General features: G+C 36.9%; 1 protein-coding gene across 3 annotated transcripts in view; it reads left to right on the top strand.

Annotated features, from left to right (window-relative positions):
* The window catches only part of CCDC18 (coiled-coil domain containing 18), a 100,602-nt gene that overhangs the window by 16,930 nt on the left and 65,063 nt on the right, over positions 1 to 18,609 (top strand). For 2 of the 3 annotated variants that reach the window (XM_003260057.2, XM_030825037.1), the window contains 6 exons: positions 4,261 to 4,357; positions 7,824 to 7,945; positions 9,423 to 9,714; positions 13,141 to 13,265; positions 14,450 to 14,610; positions 17,112 to 17,335. In XM_003260057.2, coding sequence (XP_003260105.1) covers positions 4,261 to 4,357; positions 7,824 to 7,945; positions 9,423 to 9,714; positions 13,141 to 13,265; positions 14,450 to 14,610; positions 17,112 to 17,335 — 1,021 coding nt within the window. The remainder of the gene's footprint in view (positions 1 to 4,260; positions 4,358 to 7,823; positions 7,946 to 9,422; positions 9,715 to 13,140; positions 13,266 to 14,449; positions 14,611 to 17,111; positions 17,336 to 18,609) is intronic. The other variant, XM_012500463.2, reaches the window with a different exon arrangement.

The raw sequence follows: 18,609 nt of genomic DNA, 5'->3' as shown, positions 1-18,609 counted from the left end.
AAACAATAGTGACAAAAGGAAAGGAAACATCAGGCCCACTACAGCCCATGATGACTAAAATGGAAAAGACTCTCAAAAACAAGTTATGGCAAGGATATGGAATTGAAACTCTCCTGCATTTCTTTTTTTTTTTTTTTTTGAGACGGAGTCTTGCTCTGTTGCCCAGGCTGGAGTGCAGTGGCGCGATCTCAGTTCACTGCAAGCTCTGCCTCCCAGGTTCACGCCATTCTCCTGCCTCAGCCTCCCTAGAAGCTGGTACTACAGGTGCCTGCCACCAGGCCTGGCTAATTTTTTGTATTTTTAGTAGAGATGGGGTTTCTCTGTGTTAGCCAGGATGGTCTCAATCTCCTGACCTCGTGATCTGCCCGCCACGGCCTCCCAGAGTGCTGGGATTACAGGCGTGAGCCACCGCGCCCGGCCCACTCTTCTGCATTTCTAATGGAAGTGTAAATTGGTAGAACCACTTTGGAAAACTGTTTGTCAGTAGCTGCTAAAGGTAAACATAAGGCTGCCTTATGATCCAGCATTCATTTCAACAAAACTTAGTCCCTGTATTAAAAGACATGTACAAGAATGTTAAAGTAATTTTATTCATAATTGCTAAATGTTCATCAACAGTGTAATCTATAAACTGTGGTATGTTCACATAATTATACACATCAGTAAAAAAGAGCAACTGCAACTATGTAACTACATGGGTTATTATCACACATGTAATGCTCAGCAGAAGCCAGACACAGTAGAATACTGTATAATTCCATAGCAAATCAAGGATAGGCAAAATTAACATATGTTGTTAAAAGTACAAATGGTACTTACCTTTTTGGGGTAAAGAATATTCACTGGGAAGGTACACAGGGGTGCTGGAAGTGTTCTCTATTTGATTGGGTTAGTAGTTAAGTAAGTATACACATTATTAAAAAATTCTCTCATTTAGGATTTCTGTACTTTACTCAATAAAAAATTAAAATCAAATAAGAAAAACTATAAGAAAAAATCCACAGAAGATATGTATAGTCTTAATTTTTTTTTAAAGAGATAGAGTATTGCTTTGTTACCCAGGCTGGAGTGCAATGCTGTGATCATGGCTCACAGTAGCTCCCAACTCCTGGGCTCAAGTGATCCTCCCACCTCAGCCTCCCAGATAGTTAGGACTACAGGCTTGCCCCACCACACCCGACTAATTTTTAAATTTTTTTTACACATGGTGTCTCGCTGTGTTGCCCAGGCTGGTCTTGAACTCCTGGGTTCAAGTGGTCCTCTTGCCTTGGCCTCCTAAAGTGCAAGTATTATAGGCATGAGCCACTGTGCCTGGCTTTAATGCGTGTTTTAAAATGTATTTGGGGTTTGTTTTAATCAGGTATGGTAAGATACAGACACATGACTGACATGAAGGAAGAAATTTTTATACTTACAGATTTCTAGAAGTAGGAGGGGCACAATATGCTGTTTTGGGATCCTTGGGGTGTTACTTCACCAGCCAGAAACCTCTGTGGCCAGTGGTACCTTTGCCCGAGTTTTACTCTGGCCCACTGGGCTCATTCCGCCCATTCAGCCTGGCAGGCTGTGCTTGGCTTGTGCTACCACCCTGGATTCCACACCTGCCAAGGGTGAGCTAGGTGCAGAATGGCAAGGGGTGTGTGAACGACCATAGAGTCCGGCCACTATGCATAGCCAGGCATGCCGGCTGTGGTGGTGTGGGCAGCTCCAGGCACCAGCACGAGCGCCAGCTCCCTGCGAGGCTGTGGCTGGACCAGGCATAGCATAAGCAGCTTCTGTGGCTGACACCAGGGAACGTGGTGGTGCTGGAAGCTTGGAGACACCAGGAACCACAGAGCCCTAAAGAGGGTGTCACAGCCCTGGCTTGGGAAGCTCATAGGTCTGGGCTCCCCCGAAGGGCTGTAGCTCTTCTCTCCTTCTCTTGTCTTTTCTTCTTGTTGCCTGCAAACGTAGTGAGCAAGGGGCGTGTTTCAGCCATTTGTGTTACAGCATTTTAAGCCCCACCATTCAGTGGGTCCTGAGTTCTTGTCTTGCATCCAGGAAGAATGAGGTACGCAAACAAGTGGAGGGTGAGCAAGAGAAGATCTGTTGAGCGACAGAACAGCTCGGAGGAGACCCACAGTGGGTAGCTCCTCTGAATGGCTACCCCCACCTCATTTGCGTTCTGGTACATGTGGACACAGTCAATGCAGCAGTACCCGATGTCAGTTGCCACCTCCACAGCTTCAGTTACCTGGCCCAAGGGGGACTTGCAGGTGCCCAGCCCCAGGATGAGCATCTAGGTGCTGTTGTTGAGCATGAGGTAGCTGGCCGTGGCTGCTGCACTTTACAGACCCCCACCTGGAACTGTCTTATTTTATTTTATTTGTTTTTAGAGATAGGGTCTTGCTCTGTCACCCAGGCTAGAATGCAGTGTTGCGATCATGGCTCACTGTAGCCTCAAACCCCTGCACTCAAGGGATCCTTCTGCCTCAGCCTCTAGTGTAGCTGGGACTACAGGTGTGCACCACCATGCCCAGTTAACTTTTTGTAGAGACGATCTCACTATGTTTCCCAGGCTGGTCTCTAACATCTGGCTTCAAGCAATCCTCCTGGCTCAGCCTTCTAAAGTGTTTGGAATACAGGCGTGAACCACCACACCCAGCACATAACAATTTTAGAGATGTTAAAAATGTGAAAACATGGTAAGACTATAGGAGATTATAAAAAAAAAAAAAAGGCGAGAACAGGCTGGACACAGTGACTCCCTCCAGTAATCCAAGCACTTGGGGAGGCCAAAGTGGGAGTATTACTTGAGGCCAGGAATTCAAGACCAGCCCGGGCAAAATAGCAAGACCCCACACACGCAACAAAAAGTGTAAACAATGTGTCTCTCAGAATAGATGAACTGTGATGTATACGATTTGTGGATGTAGGTTAACATGAATGTACAAAATAAAAAACACCAAAATCAGGATAGGGTTACCTCTATTGGAAGAAGTCAGGGGAATGGGATTTGGAAGGGACACATAAGGACCTCAACTTTATTTGTAATATTTTGTTTGTCTTCTGTAGCCTTTTCAGACAAAGAGTGAAGATTCATTAAAACGTGATTGGGAGTACATGGTAATATTTATCCACACTTTTTGGTGTGGCTGAAATATGTCATTACTTTTTACAAATTGGAAGTGAGGAAGAGTAGATAAGTGTAAACTGGATAAGTCTGGCTTGAAGGATGATAGAGGAAAGCACAATATGTGGGAAGGTTTTTGTTTGTTTAAGTGAGAAGTACAGGTATCCTTTGCTCTGAACAGTACCTGTGCACACTCAGGCATTGATTATATTCCTACAGATTTTCAGAGAAATCCTTTGTTGTCCTTACTTTACTTTATCTGAAACTTTGGAGTCAAATAGACATACTTAGCCGCATAGACTCAGAAAGTTAGGAGTACTTTTACTTGAACTTGTTTATACTTGTGGCAAAATAACCAACAGAGAGAATGAAAGTACAGAAGCTAGAGTGTATTTCTGAAGGGTTAAGAGTTAAGATCTAGACTATAAATAGAGTAATTCACCCTGGATAAGAGGAGGGTCACTAACCTCACTTACATTAGAAAGAATATGATGGGAATAGGTTTAAATATTAAAATATTTTTAGGTGTGAGAGTGATATTAACCAAATATTCTCAATGTATTGTGCCCCAAATTTTCATTTCATTGCAAGAAGCATAAGGAACTAAGAGATGAGGCAACAAGGTTGGGCTTAAACAGTGGTTGGTGGTGGTTGTGGTTTTTGTTATGTAGATTTTTATATCTGGTATCAATAGAAGTTACCATTTTTTGAAATAACTGTTTGAAATTTATTTGACCTTTGCAAAGGTCACAGAATTTACTGAGTATATTTAATATTCTAGACAATAGACTGATTCTATAATACCTAACCTTTGAAAATTTATCATCCAGCCTCAGGCTATTTCCCTAATCTGTCTTTTCCAGATAGGGAAAAAAAAATTGCCAACACATAAGAATTTATATATATTTCAACATTTATGTTTATAATTGTTTTGTGTTATATTTCATTTTTCATATTGATAGAGTGAGAAAATTTTTGTAGTATGATCTACACTCTTCATTTTGTACTTTAAGCCTAATACTCCTTTTTAGTACAGAGAAATTTGTTTCTCTCCAATTATTCCTTATAATTAAAGATTACTTTGCAACTTAACTGTTCAAATGCAGAGCATTCTTCGTTTTTATTCATTATCTCTTTTTAAATTTTAGAGCTGAACAACAAAGGAATGAAGCACTATATAATGCCGAAGAGCTGAGTAAAGCTTTCCAACAATACAAAAAAAAAGTGGCTGAAAAACTGGAAAAGGTAAAAGGCAATTGTGCAAATTCAGTGTTTTGTATTACTGTCTATATTCCAACAATAAAGGTAGGAATAATTAAAATATGTTTATGGTTGAGACAGAGAGTAATTTTTATGATCTTATAAAATCATTTAAGTAAACAATTTGTAAATGTTAGTTAAGGATGATGTTCACCAACCCTTTTATTATCAGGAGAAACTTTTTTATCCAAAGAGGGAAAAGAGTAGAGAGAGGAGAAGGAACAAAATATAGAGAAGGATGGAATGTGTTAACAGAGATTGGCACTAAAGAAGTAGAAGAAAGAAATTCATTTTTATCACTTCAATGAAAATGAAGATAGATTATGTAGCTTTCAACTGGTCTCCGTCAGTCTGCTACTCTGAGAGGGGCTTGCCTCTGCCTCTCGGAAGGTTCTTTGAATGGATTTGATATAGAAATAATAGTGAGTTTATTACATTCATTTATTATATTCATTTAGTATTTTTAAGTAATATCACATGGTAATGAAATGTGTATGGAGGAACACCACAGTTGGATATTCAGATATTGGGCTCAAAAGAGAGGTCTGGTAAAGAGATACTAATATGGGAGACTTCCATCTTGAGATAACAGTGAAAGCAGAGGAAGTTTATGATTCTGATCCAAGAAAGGTAGAAAGGCAGAGGAAGGAATGTTTAGGTAGAAGGGTAGAGTAAGAAGATGGGTGTTCATTTATTAAACAATCATGAAATTGCTTTTACATGCCAGGTACTGTGCTAGTCTCTGGGAGATTCGGTGATACATAACACATGATACCTATCCTAAAGAGCTCACTGTCTAATAATATTGACAAGTATGTTAACAAATAATTTCAGTATTTTGGAATAAGAAGTATAATATAGAAATAAGAGGTAGGTGTGGTAGGGTGGGATGAAGGTGGCGGTGGTTAATAAACTCTGATGGGCCCAAAGAAGGCTTCACAGAGTAGGCAATGCTTGAGCTGCTAGGCTATCTCAAAGATTGTGATATATCATTGAACAGTGTTAAGCAGGGAAAATGATCAAAATCTATGTTCTAGGAAGCTCACTCTGATGTCATGTGAAGATGCATTTGAGAGGTGAGAGTCAAGTCAAGGAGACTTTAAAAGACAGGGCAAGAGATATTGAAGATGAAGGAGCTGAGTAGGTAGCTATGGGGATGTTAAAGTTGGGGAATCAGTGGGATCTAGTGACCACTTGAATGCATTAGAAGTGGGCAGTATGAGAAAGAAGAATATAGGATATTTTTAGGTTGCTGGTTTGAGTGACTGCTGGATGATTGCATCGTGAATCAAAATAGACAATTTAGGAAAAAAAGTTAATGAGTTCTATTTTGGAAATGTCTGTAGAATATCCAGTTACAGGTTTCTAGTAGGCTTTTGTATCTATAGGTCTGGATTTAGACATATAAATCTGTACTAGGGCTGTAGTTTTGAGAATTGACAGTACTGAATTAAAGTGGTAGAAGCCTTGGACATTGATAGAGTTCATATAGAATGAGAAGAAGATGAAAGATACCCTGGGAGATAAAGAATAGGTAGATTAGCTTTTGAAAGATACCGAGAATTGATTTAAAAAAATTAGAGAATCAGGAAAGTATAATAAGAAAAGCCAAGGCGATAGAACATTTTAAAAAGAGGGTGGTGATCTTCAGTGCCAGATGTTGCAAATTGGTCAAGAAGAATGAGGACTGAACCAGGTGTGGTGGCTTATGCCTGTAATTCCAGCTACTCAGGAGGCTGAGGTTGAACTCAGGAGCTTGAACTCAGGAGTTAGAGGCTGCATTAAGCCATGGTAATACCACTGCACTCAGGCCTAAGTGAAAGAGCAAGACCCTGTCTGTGAAAAATCAGAAAAAAAATTTAGAAAGATGAGGAACGAGACAGGGCTATTGGTTTTTATAATCAGGAAGTCATTGGATACTTTGTAGAGAGCAACTTATTAAAGTAGAAGGCACAACCTCTGAAATGGGAGAAATGGAAAGGGAGGGAGTGGAGGTAGCTAACAGACAATGCTTTACATATGGTAGGTGAAGAGGAAATAAGTGTGTGTGATGGGTTGGGAGAGGCAGCGAATGGAAGGGTAGAAAGAAGCTAAGTTAAGGTGAAGAAGCTGTGGTAAAGCGCCTAAGGGTACCCTGAACATATTAGTAGGGGGAGATTGAAGATGCTAGAATTATAAGGAATAAAAGATGGCACAAGGGTCTGAACGATATGCAAGATGATAGTCCAAGAGCAGAAGTGAGATTCTTTTTTTTAATGAAATAGGACATTTCTTTTCTTCATGGGAAAAAAGTGGATAAAAACAGAAAAAAGTTTTAGGTGGAAGGAAATTGAATGATTTTGAATTAAATGTCTTTGGTCTCATAAGTTAAGATGTTGCTTAAGTAATTTTCATAGTGTAAGGAGGATAGGAGGGATTTTGGAAACTTGGGGTGAGTGTTTCTCATAATATATTTGCAATAAGGAAAGCCAAGAAATTTGCTAAACTTTTGAGAGAATATATAGAAAGAAAAGAGCAGTTAGGAATGATGAGTTAATAAAAGGAAGCAAAGAAAACAAGAGTGGCCAGAGTCAAGTGTAATATTGTCATGACAGCTACATGATAAAATATTTTAGAGAAGTTACCAACAATATTAAATACTGAGATCAAGGAGAAAGTCTGCAATTGATTACAAAGTGGTCATTCCTTTGCAGTAAAACTGTGAGTATCACTTGGCAGTGTAAAATATTAAGGTCTCACAGGTACTGAAACCTTAAGTGTGAATTAGTTAATCAGAACGCTGTTTTGAGAGCCTTGGAGAGGGTCCTTGTGGGAATGAAACATCTTAGAAGGGATTTTTAATAAGGTGATCAGTAAGGGGAGGTAGAAGACCTAGTAGAAGGAATATTCTTGGGGAGAAGAAGGACTTTATGGAGAAAGAGAGAAGAATGTAAGAGACAGGTTTTGTTTTTTTACACTTAGGATTATCAGTTGCAAACAATGCTCAGCAAAGCCCTATAGTTAGGTGGATGTAACAGGGTAACAAAGGAATTGGGGCAGATCTACCCAATCTTCTCTCAACACTGTATCTTGGGTGCTTTTATCTGTTCTACATTTTGGGCTGTGGTTTCGTTGGTAAATTTTGTGGTTAAAATTTCAAAAATAACTTCTCTGGAACATTTGCACTGAAATTAACCTTTAGTAACTCGGATGCAGCAGCTGTAGATGAATTTTGATGCAATTGCCTATCTGTTACAGGTTTTCTGGACAGGTAGTAGCATCTTTTTCTCTGTCCTTTGCTACTGCCCAGGAACTTTACCTTGCTTTTTTTCACTACAAGGCTGGGGACTTAAATGTATGAAATTCTTAGTCTACTCTCCTGCTTATTTCTGAAATCACTACTTACATTTTTAGCTTGAAACACCTAAAACTTACAACCACATTAGTATGTCCACTTAAATTATTGTTTTAGGTTCAAGCTGAAGAAGAAATATTAGAGAGAAATCTGATTAACTGTGAAAAAGAAAATAAAAGGCTACAAGAAAAGTGTGGTCTATATAAAAGTGAACTTGAAATTCTGAAAGAGAAATTAAGGTACAGTATTCTGTTGTAGAAAAAGGATTTTTGTGTGGACATGGAAAAAACTGAAACATTTTAAAACACAATATTTTATATGTTGTAATTATGGGCTTACATTATACAGAAGGATAGGCTTCGTGACTGAACCTGTTTTCTAGCTATAGAGTTAGAATTAGAAATGAAGTAAAATGTGTTAATGCTGATATACTTGTAAATATGGAGACATACTGATCAACATATTTGCTTTGCATATATTTAGAGAAAATTAATAGATATAATGTCCTTGATGTATAGCCACATTAACTCACTAGTAAAATGTGTATAATATCCAGTGTTCTAAAAAAAGTGTTTTTCAGATCATAAAAAATTACCTACTCCAAACTTCTCATTTTGTAAGTAAACAGAAGCCCCGAGAGTAGCCAGAATTTACTGAAGGTCTGAAAGATCAAAGTCTTCTGACTCCAATACTCTCTTTTAGTATATCATGTTGTCCTCTCAAAATCAACACCCATCAACTTTCAGAGGTTAATATTAATCAGTCTTTATACTTCAAACTGTTAATTTAAAAAAAAAAGGGAGAGCAGGAAGCAATCAATGACTGGTTTGTCTAATTTTGCCATACTTTCCTTAAGGTAGTCTGTTTAGTATTTTTGCCAAGGAGGAGGGAGTAAAGATACTTTTTACTAGAGTATTTTCTAGAATCGGTTATCGATTGCAAGATATACTTTTAAGAAAGAAAGATGCTGCCAATTACACTATGATGCAATCCTTTATCACTTGAAATTTTTATACTTCATGAAAGAATTCTTGTATATGTAATTAGATATGATTTTTTGTCATGTTATTTTCATATTTTTCAAAAAAATGTTATTTTCATATTTCAAATATAAGTGAAATAAATTGGTTACGATATTTTTAAAACTTCACATTTGGAGTCTAACCCTCTAAAATGTCTAAGTTTTTCCTCACAGTATCTCCCAGTGTGCCATTAAGAGTTGCTGATGCAATATTTCTTAAAAGAATCCTTGTAAGAACAGAAAGTCATTGATGCTGGGCTCTTAAGCTGATTCTACAATTATGTAGAGCTAGTTTACTTTTTCTCCTGTTTTAGGAATCCAAAACTTTGTTGATAATGTGAAATGCTATGTCAGGGATTTTGGAGTTAGATTTCCTGTCTTATATAATTCAACAGGGAGCAGAAATGCTTTTAAGACAATAGGGCTGTCCTTCCCTACCATTTACTGTGAGATACTTGGAAAGTTATATAACCTTTTTGTGCCTCAGTTACCACATCTGTAAATAAGAAGTAATAATAGTGCCAACCACATAAAGTTGTGAGTGCCTGGCATGCAGAAAGTAGGTATTTAGTAAATGTGAGCAGGTACTATTTTAGAATTAAGCTTCAAAAAATTTTAAAAGTGAGATTAAATAAATATGATTAAAATGAATGCATATATATTTTATTTTCATTTTTATTCTCTTTTCTTCATAGGCAGTTAAAAGAAGAAAATAACAACGGGAAAGAAAAATTAAGGATCATGGCAGTGAAAAATTCAGAAGTCATGGCACAACTAACTGAATCTAGACAAAGTATTTTGAAGCTAGAGAGTGAGTTAGAGAACAAAGATGAAATACTTAGAGACAAATCTTCTTTAATGAATGAAAACCGAGAATTAAAGTTCCGTGTTGCAGCACAGAATGAGCGACTAGATTTATGTCAACAAGAAATTGAAAGTTCAAGGGTAGAACTAAGAAGTTTGGAAAAGATTATATCCCAGTTGCCAGTAAGTATGTGTGATTACGTAATGGAAAAGAAGAATTTTACTAAAGTGTTTTAGAAAAGACTATCATTTTGTGGTTGCTTTATTAGCTTCTAATTTTTTTTTTCCTCTATACTTCTAGTCATGAATTTCTCTTTTGTCTCATCTCTATTTTTTTTCCTGCACTTACCATTCTACACTTTTTCCCAGTTTCTCAGATGCCATATATAAGAATGGCACAGAATTTTTTTTAAACAGCTTTATTGAAGTATCATTTACATACCATAAAAGTTGCCTGTTTTAAGTGTACTAATCTATGATTTTTAGTAAATTTACAAGTTTTGTAACAATCCCCACAATCCAGCTTTGAAACATGTCTATCATCCCCAAAAGGTATTTTGGACCCATTTATAATTAGTCCCTGTACTCACTTCTACCCCTAGGAAGACACTAATAGTTTTTGCATCTATAGATTTGTCTTTTCTGGACATTTCACATAAATGAACTTGTATAATATGCGCTCTTTTGCATCTGGTCTTTTGCATTCTTAATGTTTTTGAGAGTCATTCATGTTGTGATATCAGTATTTCATTTCTTTTTATTGCTAAATAGTATTTCATTATATAGATATGTTTTATTTTATTTATCCATTCACTGGCTGATGGACATTTGGATTGTTTCCACTTCGGGATATTATGAATAATGCTGCTATGAACGTTTGCATACAAGTCTTTGGACATATTTTCATTTCTCTTGGGTAGATACCTAGGAGTAGAATTGTTGGGTCTTATGGTGAATTTATTCCAAACTATTTTCCAAAATGTCTACACTATTTTACATTCTCACCAGCAATGTATGAGGGTTCCTGTTTCTCTGTTTCCTTGCCAACACTTGTTCTTGTCTGTCTTTTTTATTATAACCACCTTAGTGGGTGTGAAGTGGTATCACATTGTGGTTTTTCTTTTTTTTTTTTTTTTTTTTTTTTGATGGAGTCTCACTCTGTTGCCCAGGCTGGAGTGCAGTGGCATGATCTCAGCTCACTGCAACCTCCGGCTGCCAGGTTCAAGCAATTCTCCTGCCTCAGCCTCCCGAGTAGCTGGGACTACAGGCACAAGGGACGGGGTTTCACCACATTGGTCAAACTGGTCTCGAACTCCTGACCTCATGATCCACCCACCTCGGCCTCCCAAAGTGCTGGGATTACGGGCGTGAGCCACCATGCCTGGCCCTAATTTACATTTTTTTTAATGGCTCATGATGAGCAACTTTTCATGTACTTATTAGAATGGCATAGAACTTAATTTTTTTTTTTTTTTTTTTTGTGATGGAGTCTCACTGTGTCGCCAGGCTGGAGTGCAGTGGTGCAATCTCGGCATATTGCAACCTCTGCCTCCTGGATTCAAGTGATTCCCCTGTCTCATCCTCCCGAGTAGCTCAAACTATACCGCGCACCACCATGCCCAGCTAATTTTTGTATTTTTAGTAGAGACGGGGTTACACCATGTTGGCCAGGATGGTCTCGATCTTTTGACCTCGTGATCCCCCTGCCTTGGCCTCCCAAAGTGCTGGGATTACGGGCGTGAGCCACCATGCCCAGCCTTTTTTTTTTTTTTTTTTTTTTTTTGAAACGAGGTTTCACTCTTGTTGCCCAGGCTGGAGTGCAATGGCGAGATCTTGGCTCACCACAACCTCAGCCTCCTGGGTTCAAGCGATTCTCCTGCCTCAGCCTCCCAAGTAGCTGGGATTACAGGCATGTGCCACCATGCCCAGCTAATTTTGTATTTTTAGTAGAGACAGGGTTTCTCCACGTTTGTCAGGCTGGTCTCGAACTCCCAACGTCAGGTGATCTGCCTGCCTTGGCCTCCCAAAGTGCTGGGATTACAGGTGTGAGCCACCACGCCTGGCCTAAAATGTTTTTATAATAATGGTCTACCACCTTTTCTCTTTGAGTTATATTTGTGACCATATATATAAATGAGATTAAAAATAAGGTAAGTAAACCTATTCAGGAATTTGTAATCAATAGGTGTAAAATGAAGGAAAGATCAGGGGAAATTGTAGGTAAATATATTATGGTTGGTTTCACATATGAATGTATGGTAGACTAGATGGTAGACTTACCAATGTTAAACTATTATGAACTGTGGAATTATGAACCAAAAAAATCTCAGAAATCATCTGATTCAGTATTATTTTATTGGTGAAGAAACCTAGACCTAAGAAAGCAAATAACTTGCCCAACTGGTAAGTAGTAGAATTTAAACTAGAACATAAGATCTTAGCTCCTCTGATACCTGCTTTCCCAGGATGCTGTTTATTTGCTTGGATTTTTAATATACTGTTTGCTTTTGAAATTAGAAAGTAATCATATACAGATAACAATTTTAAATTGGCATTCCCATTTGTGTATCAAGAATTATTTCATATATGGTCAGGCACAGTGGCTCATGCTTGTAATCCCAGCATTTTGGCAGGCCAAGGCGAGAGGAACTCTTGAAGCAAGAGTTCAAGACCAGCCTGGGCAATACAGTGAGACCCTGTCTCTACAAAAATACAAAAATTAGCTGGGCATGGTGGCGCATGCCTGTGGTCCTAGCTACTCGAGAAGCTGAGGTAGGAGGATTGCTTGAGTGCAAGAGTTCGAGGCTGTGGTGAGATCTATGATCATAAGCTCCAGTCTGGGTGACAGAGTGAGACCCTGTCTCTAAAAAAAGAATCATTTGAGATATGATTCCAAATGTGGTAATGTATGCTTGATCGTTTGTTTCTCGTAGTGCTAAGAATGATACGATTAGAAAATGTGATTTTTTTTCTACTTCTAGGAGGTGTGATTTGGTTATAGTTTGAAGGTAGAAGTCATTAACTGCTTACCTTGCTCTTTTTTATAACTGTCTTTTAAAATTCTGTATTATCCAAACATACAGAAAGATGCATATGCTAGTTTGGCACCATATTTGTAAAATTTGGGACACATATTGTCTTATCAACTCTATGTTTTTTTAGAATAAAATTTTACAGGTAAACTTCTTTGTGTACCTTGTCAGATCCCAATTATCTTCCTCCCTCCTCAGAAATGGCAATTATTCTGAAATTCATGTGTATCCTTCTCATCCATGTTTTAAATATTGTCACATATAGATGCATCTAGAAATATATATATGTTGCTTAGTGTTTTTATGAAAATACTGTTTGCCACTATAATTTGTTTTTCACTCAATATTGTTATGAGATATATCCATACTGATTTATGTGACTCAGGTTTATTTCTTTTAACTACTATAGTTTTCCAATTATCTTAATATTTCTTAATGTATTTATACATTCTCCTATTGATGGACATTAAGTTGTTTCCATTAAATTCATACAGTTTTTTAAATTTGAAGTTCTGAATAAAAAAGCAACTGCATCCCATTTACATAAGTTTACATATGTTTGTTTTTAAACTTGCAGTTAAAAAGAGAATTATTTGGCTTTAAATCATATCTTTCTAAATACCAGATGAGTAGCTTCTCAAACAAGGAAGACCGTTGCATTGGCTGCTGTGAGGCAAATAAATTGGTGATTTCGGAATTGAGGTACAATTTTCAGATTCTGCAGTTATAGCAAATAGAATGTTTTTTATTGGTAATTAAGACCCTTAATTGGCTGGGCATGCTGGCTCATGCCTGTAATCCCAACACTTTGGGAGGCCGAGGCAGGCGGATCACGAGGTCAAGAGTTCGAGACCAGCCTGACCAACATGGTGAGACCTCGTCTCTACTAAAAATACAAAAATTAGCCAGGCAGGGTGGTGGCATGCACCTGTAATCCCCGCTACTTGGGAGGCTGAGGCAGGAGAATCACTTGAACCCAGGAGGTGGAGGTTGCAGTGAGCCGAGATAGTGCCACTGCACTCCAGCCTGAGTAACAGACTCCATTAAAAAAAAAAAAAAAAAAAAAAAAAAAAAGACCCTTAATTGAGGAATTTAAAATATATACAGAAAAGCTCAGAGAATATTATAACAGGTATCTGTGATTCCACAACTAAGAACTGAATCTTCTTAACCAGGATTGATTCTCCTTAAAATTTGTGGTATTTGTTTTAAATCTGTTTTTCTAAATAAAAATAAAACATTACAGGATGAATAATGCCCTTTGATCCTTATGGCTAGTCCCATTTTTCCCCTAAGTATCCACCATCATGAATTGGATATATATTTTTCTATTCATTTTTGTATGTTTACACACATGCACAAATATAAATGTACTGTATACTGTGTGCAATTTTGCTTTTTCACTCAGCAGTATTTAAAAAATTCATTCATATTGAGATAGAGTAGATTAACAAATGGATTTGTGCAGTTACTTTTAATAGCTGTATAGGATTCTTTCCTATAACAATGTCATAATTTATTTGTTCCTTTATAGGTATCTTGTTTCTATTTTCTATTACAAACAGGGCTACAAAGAACATCCTTATACATGTTTTCTTATACATATATATGAGAGTTTCTGTAGTATATATTCCTAAAAGTGAAATTGCTGGGTCATAGAATGTGTACATTTTCAATTTTACTAAATACCATCAAGTTTGTAAAGTGGCTGAACCAATTTATAATCCTACAGTGGTATATAGGAGTTTTCATATCCTGCCTAAAGAGTTGACTAATATTAGAATTCTAATTTTTTTAATCAACTTGAAAGGTGAAAAATAGTACAGTATGAGATTTTTTTAATAGAATCTTTCTAATAATTTTTCACTTCTCTTCTTTTGTGCCAGAATTAAGCTTGCAATAAAAGAGGCAGAAATTCAAAAGCTTCATGCAAACCTGACTGCAAATCAGTTATCTCAGAGTCTTATTACTTGTAATGACAGCCAAGAAAGTGGCAAATTAAGTAGTTTAGAAACAGAACCTGTAAAGCTAGGTGGTCATCAAGTAGGTAAGTATATTGAGTTATTTTAATAAATTTTATTCAGAGTTTTGGATGATAGTTTTTTTTAAAAAACTTTTATTTAAATTTTTTTTTTAATTTAACTTAAGTTCAGGGATACATGTGCAGATTTGTTACATAGGTAAGCTTGTGTCATGGAGGTTTGTTTTACAGATTATTTCATCACTCAGGTAGTAAGCCTAGTACCCTTTAATTATTTTTCCTGATCCACTCCCTCCTTCCACCCTCCACCCCCGATAGACCCCAGTGTGTGTTGTTCCCCTCTATGTTTCCATGTGTTCTCAGATGATAGTTTTTAAAGAACAAATTTATCAACTGTTTTGTTTCTATTATCAAACATACTTGATAATCTGTTACTAGTTGTGGTGTGATAAGACAGCAAAAGTTATTTCAGAATTATTAGACTTTGTATCATTCTTTAATGAAGTAAAATTGATATCCAATAAGACAGTGGTCCCTAACCTTTTTGGTACCAGGGACTGGTTTTGTGGAAGACATTTTTTCCATGGACCAGGGGCGGGTTCAGGGTTGGTTTCAGGATGATTCAAATGCATGACATTTATTGTGCACTTTATTTATATTATTATTACATTGATGATGAAATAATTATACAACTCATCGTAATGTAGAATCAGTGGGAGCCCTGACCTTGTTTTCCTGCAACTAGAAGGTTCCATCTGGGGGTTATTGGAGACAGTGACAGATCATCAGGCATTAGATTCTCATAAGGAGTGAGCAGTTTAGATCCTGTGCATGTGCAGTTCATGATAGGATTTGTGTTGGTATGGGAATCTAATGCTGCAGCTAATCTGACAGGAGGTAGAGCTCCAGCAATAATGCGAGCGATTGGGAGTGGGTGTAACTACAGATGAAGCTTTGCTCATTCGCCTGCCACTCACCTCCTACTATGTGGCCCGGTTCCTAATGGGCCATGGACTGGTACCAGTCCGTGGCCCAGGGGTTGGGGACCCCTGCAATTAAGATGCATCCATTTTAATATACAGTTTGATACGTTTTGTCAGACGTTTGTGTTTTAATGTTTAACTCTTGTTACCATCACCACAGTCAAGACATATGACATCTCCACCAGGATCCTTTGTACTTTTTCCCAGTTAACTTTTAGGCTTAATTTTCTCTCTCTCTTTTTTTTATTTTTTTACAAAAAACCCACAGAACTTTTCTTAAAGTTTAGATTATTGATTTTAGACCTCTTTTCTTTTCTCATCTAAGTATTTAAGGATAGAAACTTCCCTTTAAGTGGTGCTTTGGGCGTATTCCACTACTTTTTTTAATATGTTGTATTTTCATTTTCATACAGTTCAAAATAGTTATCTCTTGTGATTTCCTCTTTGACTCATAGGCTGTGTGTGTTTTATTTCCAAATATTTGGAGGTTTTTCCAGATATTTTTGTGTCATTCATGATGATCAGAGAACATACTCTATAGGACTTCATTTTTAAGAGTGTTTTGAGATTTGGTTTACTGGCCAGCATATGATCTATCTTGGTGAATGTTCCAAGTTGGGAATACTAGTAATTAGAGGTGGTAATAAATATAATATGTTATAGATTCTCTTACATTAAGAACAGAGCCAATAAAAGGTAGATAGCCTAGAAAGTGAAATATTATGGATATAGAGAATTTATGAGAAATGGCTACTTATGCAAATCTTGAAGGCAAAGTGTATCTTTTCTTGTTTCCACATCTATGTGTGTTCTCATGTAATCATCTACATTATGCTTTTTAAAAGCACTCCTGAAGGCTTACTTACCTTGGAGTGGGAGATGTGTATGTTTATAGTGGAGAAGGGGCATGGTCAAGTAACTACCTCTGATAACCGTCAGTAATTTTTTTGAGACAGGATCTTGCCATGTTGCCCCGGATGGTCTTGAATTCCTGGGCTCAAGTGATCCTCACACCTCAGCCTGTTGAATGCTCAGATAACAGGTGCCACTGTGCCTGGCTACCCTCAGTAATATTTTTTTAAAGCATCACTGAATTCTCATTAGCTAGTTTGGAGAGAAAGACGATAGGGTCAGGAAGGATTCACTCTTTGGAGCTTTTGAAGCTGCTTCTATGTGCAGTACATAAAAATGTTCTTAATGATCTCAAATTGTCCAAATAAATTTTATGATTACCTTCAGTTTAAGGAAACAGGGCAACTTAAAAAATTTTTTTTACAAGGATTTCTATTAAAAAATGGAATTTAAAAGGTGGAGAAGGATTCTTACATTTCTGGTACAAAGGAATAGTCTTAGCTACCTAGAAAAATGAGTGATTCAGAACTTTTTTCCTCTTTGTTACGTATTTAATTTAGAGAGCACATTACTTATTCCTTGATTTCCTTAATGAATGCCTCGTTCTCTGTCCCTTTTAGTACTCTTTAGATCAGAAACTAAACTTTGTTTATGACTAAATCTTTCAACTATTTAAGTAGGTTTTTATTCTTGAAGTCCTATTCAGAACAATTTTCCTTTTATGTTTATTAGCAGAAAGTGTAAAAGATCAAAATCAACTTACTATGAACAAGCAATATGAAAAAGAGAGGCAAAGACTTGTTACTGGAATAGAAGAACTACGTACTAAGCTGATACAAATAGAAGCTGAAAATTCTGATTTGAGGGTTAACATGGCTCACAGAACTAGTCAGTTTCAGCTGATTCAAGAGGAGCTGCTAGAGAAAGCTTCAAACTCCAGCAAACTGGAAAGTGAAGTAAGCTTGGAATTAGCTTGGTATATATGTTAATTTTTGAACTAGAACAAAAGGTATTATTTTAGGGTTTTATAAAAATTGTATGTTTACATCCAGATTTAAAGTGTTTAAAAAATGGTACCACATAAGTTATAAATTGTTTTAAAATTATATTTGGAAACCTTTGTATTTTAACTTATTAAAAGTTAAAGTTATTAAAAGTAGGAAAAACTCTGTAGTGGGTAAAAGGTCTCAAATTTGGTGGAAATAATATTGCATTGCAGCCTATTATTTCTTCCATAGTATAAGTTAATATGGTTAATATACATTTATAAGTAAAGACTTTGGATTATGCTGTTGGAAGAAAAGGAGTGATAATAAAGGATTTCAAATTTTAGCAAACCCCAAACCACCTAGGAAGGCTGTTTAATATGCATATTTCTGGGTCCTGTTCCAGCAATTTCTGATTCAGTATATACGGGCACAAGAGTCTGCTTTTTTCTTTTCTTTTTCTTTTTTTTTTTTTTCCTTAGAGATAGGGTCTTGCTCTGTTGCCCAGTCTGGAGTGCAGTGGTGTGATCATAGCTCACTGTAACTTTGAACTTCTAGGCTCAAGCCATTTTCCTGCCTCAGTCTTCCAAGTATTTGAGACTGCAGGCATGTGTCACTATGTCCAGCTAATTTTTTTTATTTTTTATTCGTAGAGACAGTCGCTGTGTTGCCCAGGCTGGTCTCGAACTCCTGGTCTCAGGTGATCCTCACCTCAGTATCCCAAAATGCTGGGATTACAGGTGTGAGCCACCACACCTAGCTGGAATCTGTATTTTTATTTTTTGTGTATTTCTGCTGTTTAAAGAGTCTGTATTTTTAAACAACTGCATGTAAACCTGAAACAACTATGCAAGGAATTACATTCTGAAAAGGGGATAATGAGTGTTTTGTGAATATCTTGTCTTCATTTTCACTGAGGACAGGATAAGGGTGCCTCATTAGGTAATTGTGGACCAGGACCACATGTGTGTATCTTATACTCAGTCTTCAAACCAGAGGCTGCAGTCATCTATAGGTACACTTTTTAAATATCTGCTTTCTCAGCTTAAAGTCGATAGCCAAGGCTGAGGAAAAGAACTATAAGATAGGAACTTATGTTAATAATGAAGATGGAGATTTAGACAGTTTATAATTATAGCTACCAGTTTACTTAGGAAATTGCCAAATACTGGGATTAATATGTTTTTTAAATTACAAAAATAGCACAATCTTGTTAGTATAAAAGGGGAAAAAGAAGAAAATGA

The sequence above is a fragment of the Nomascus leucogenys genome, chromosome 12, assembly GCF_006542625.1.
Source record: "Nomascus leucogenys isolate Asia chromosome 12, Asia_NLE_v1, whole genome shotgun sequence".
NCBI lineage: Eukaryota > Metazoa > Chordata > Mammalia > Primates > Hylobatidae > Nomascus > Nomascus leucogenys.
The sequence above is the reverse complement of the archived record's forward strand: the minus strand, read 5'-3'. Positions and strand labels throughout refer to the sequence as shown.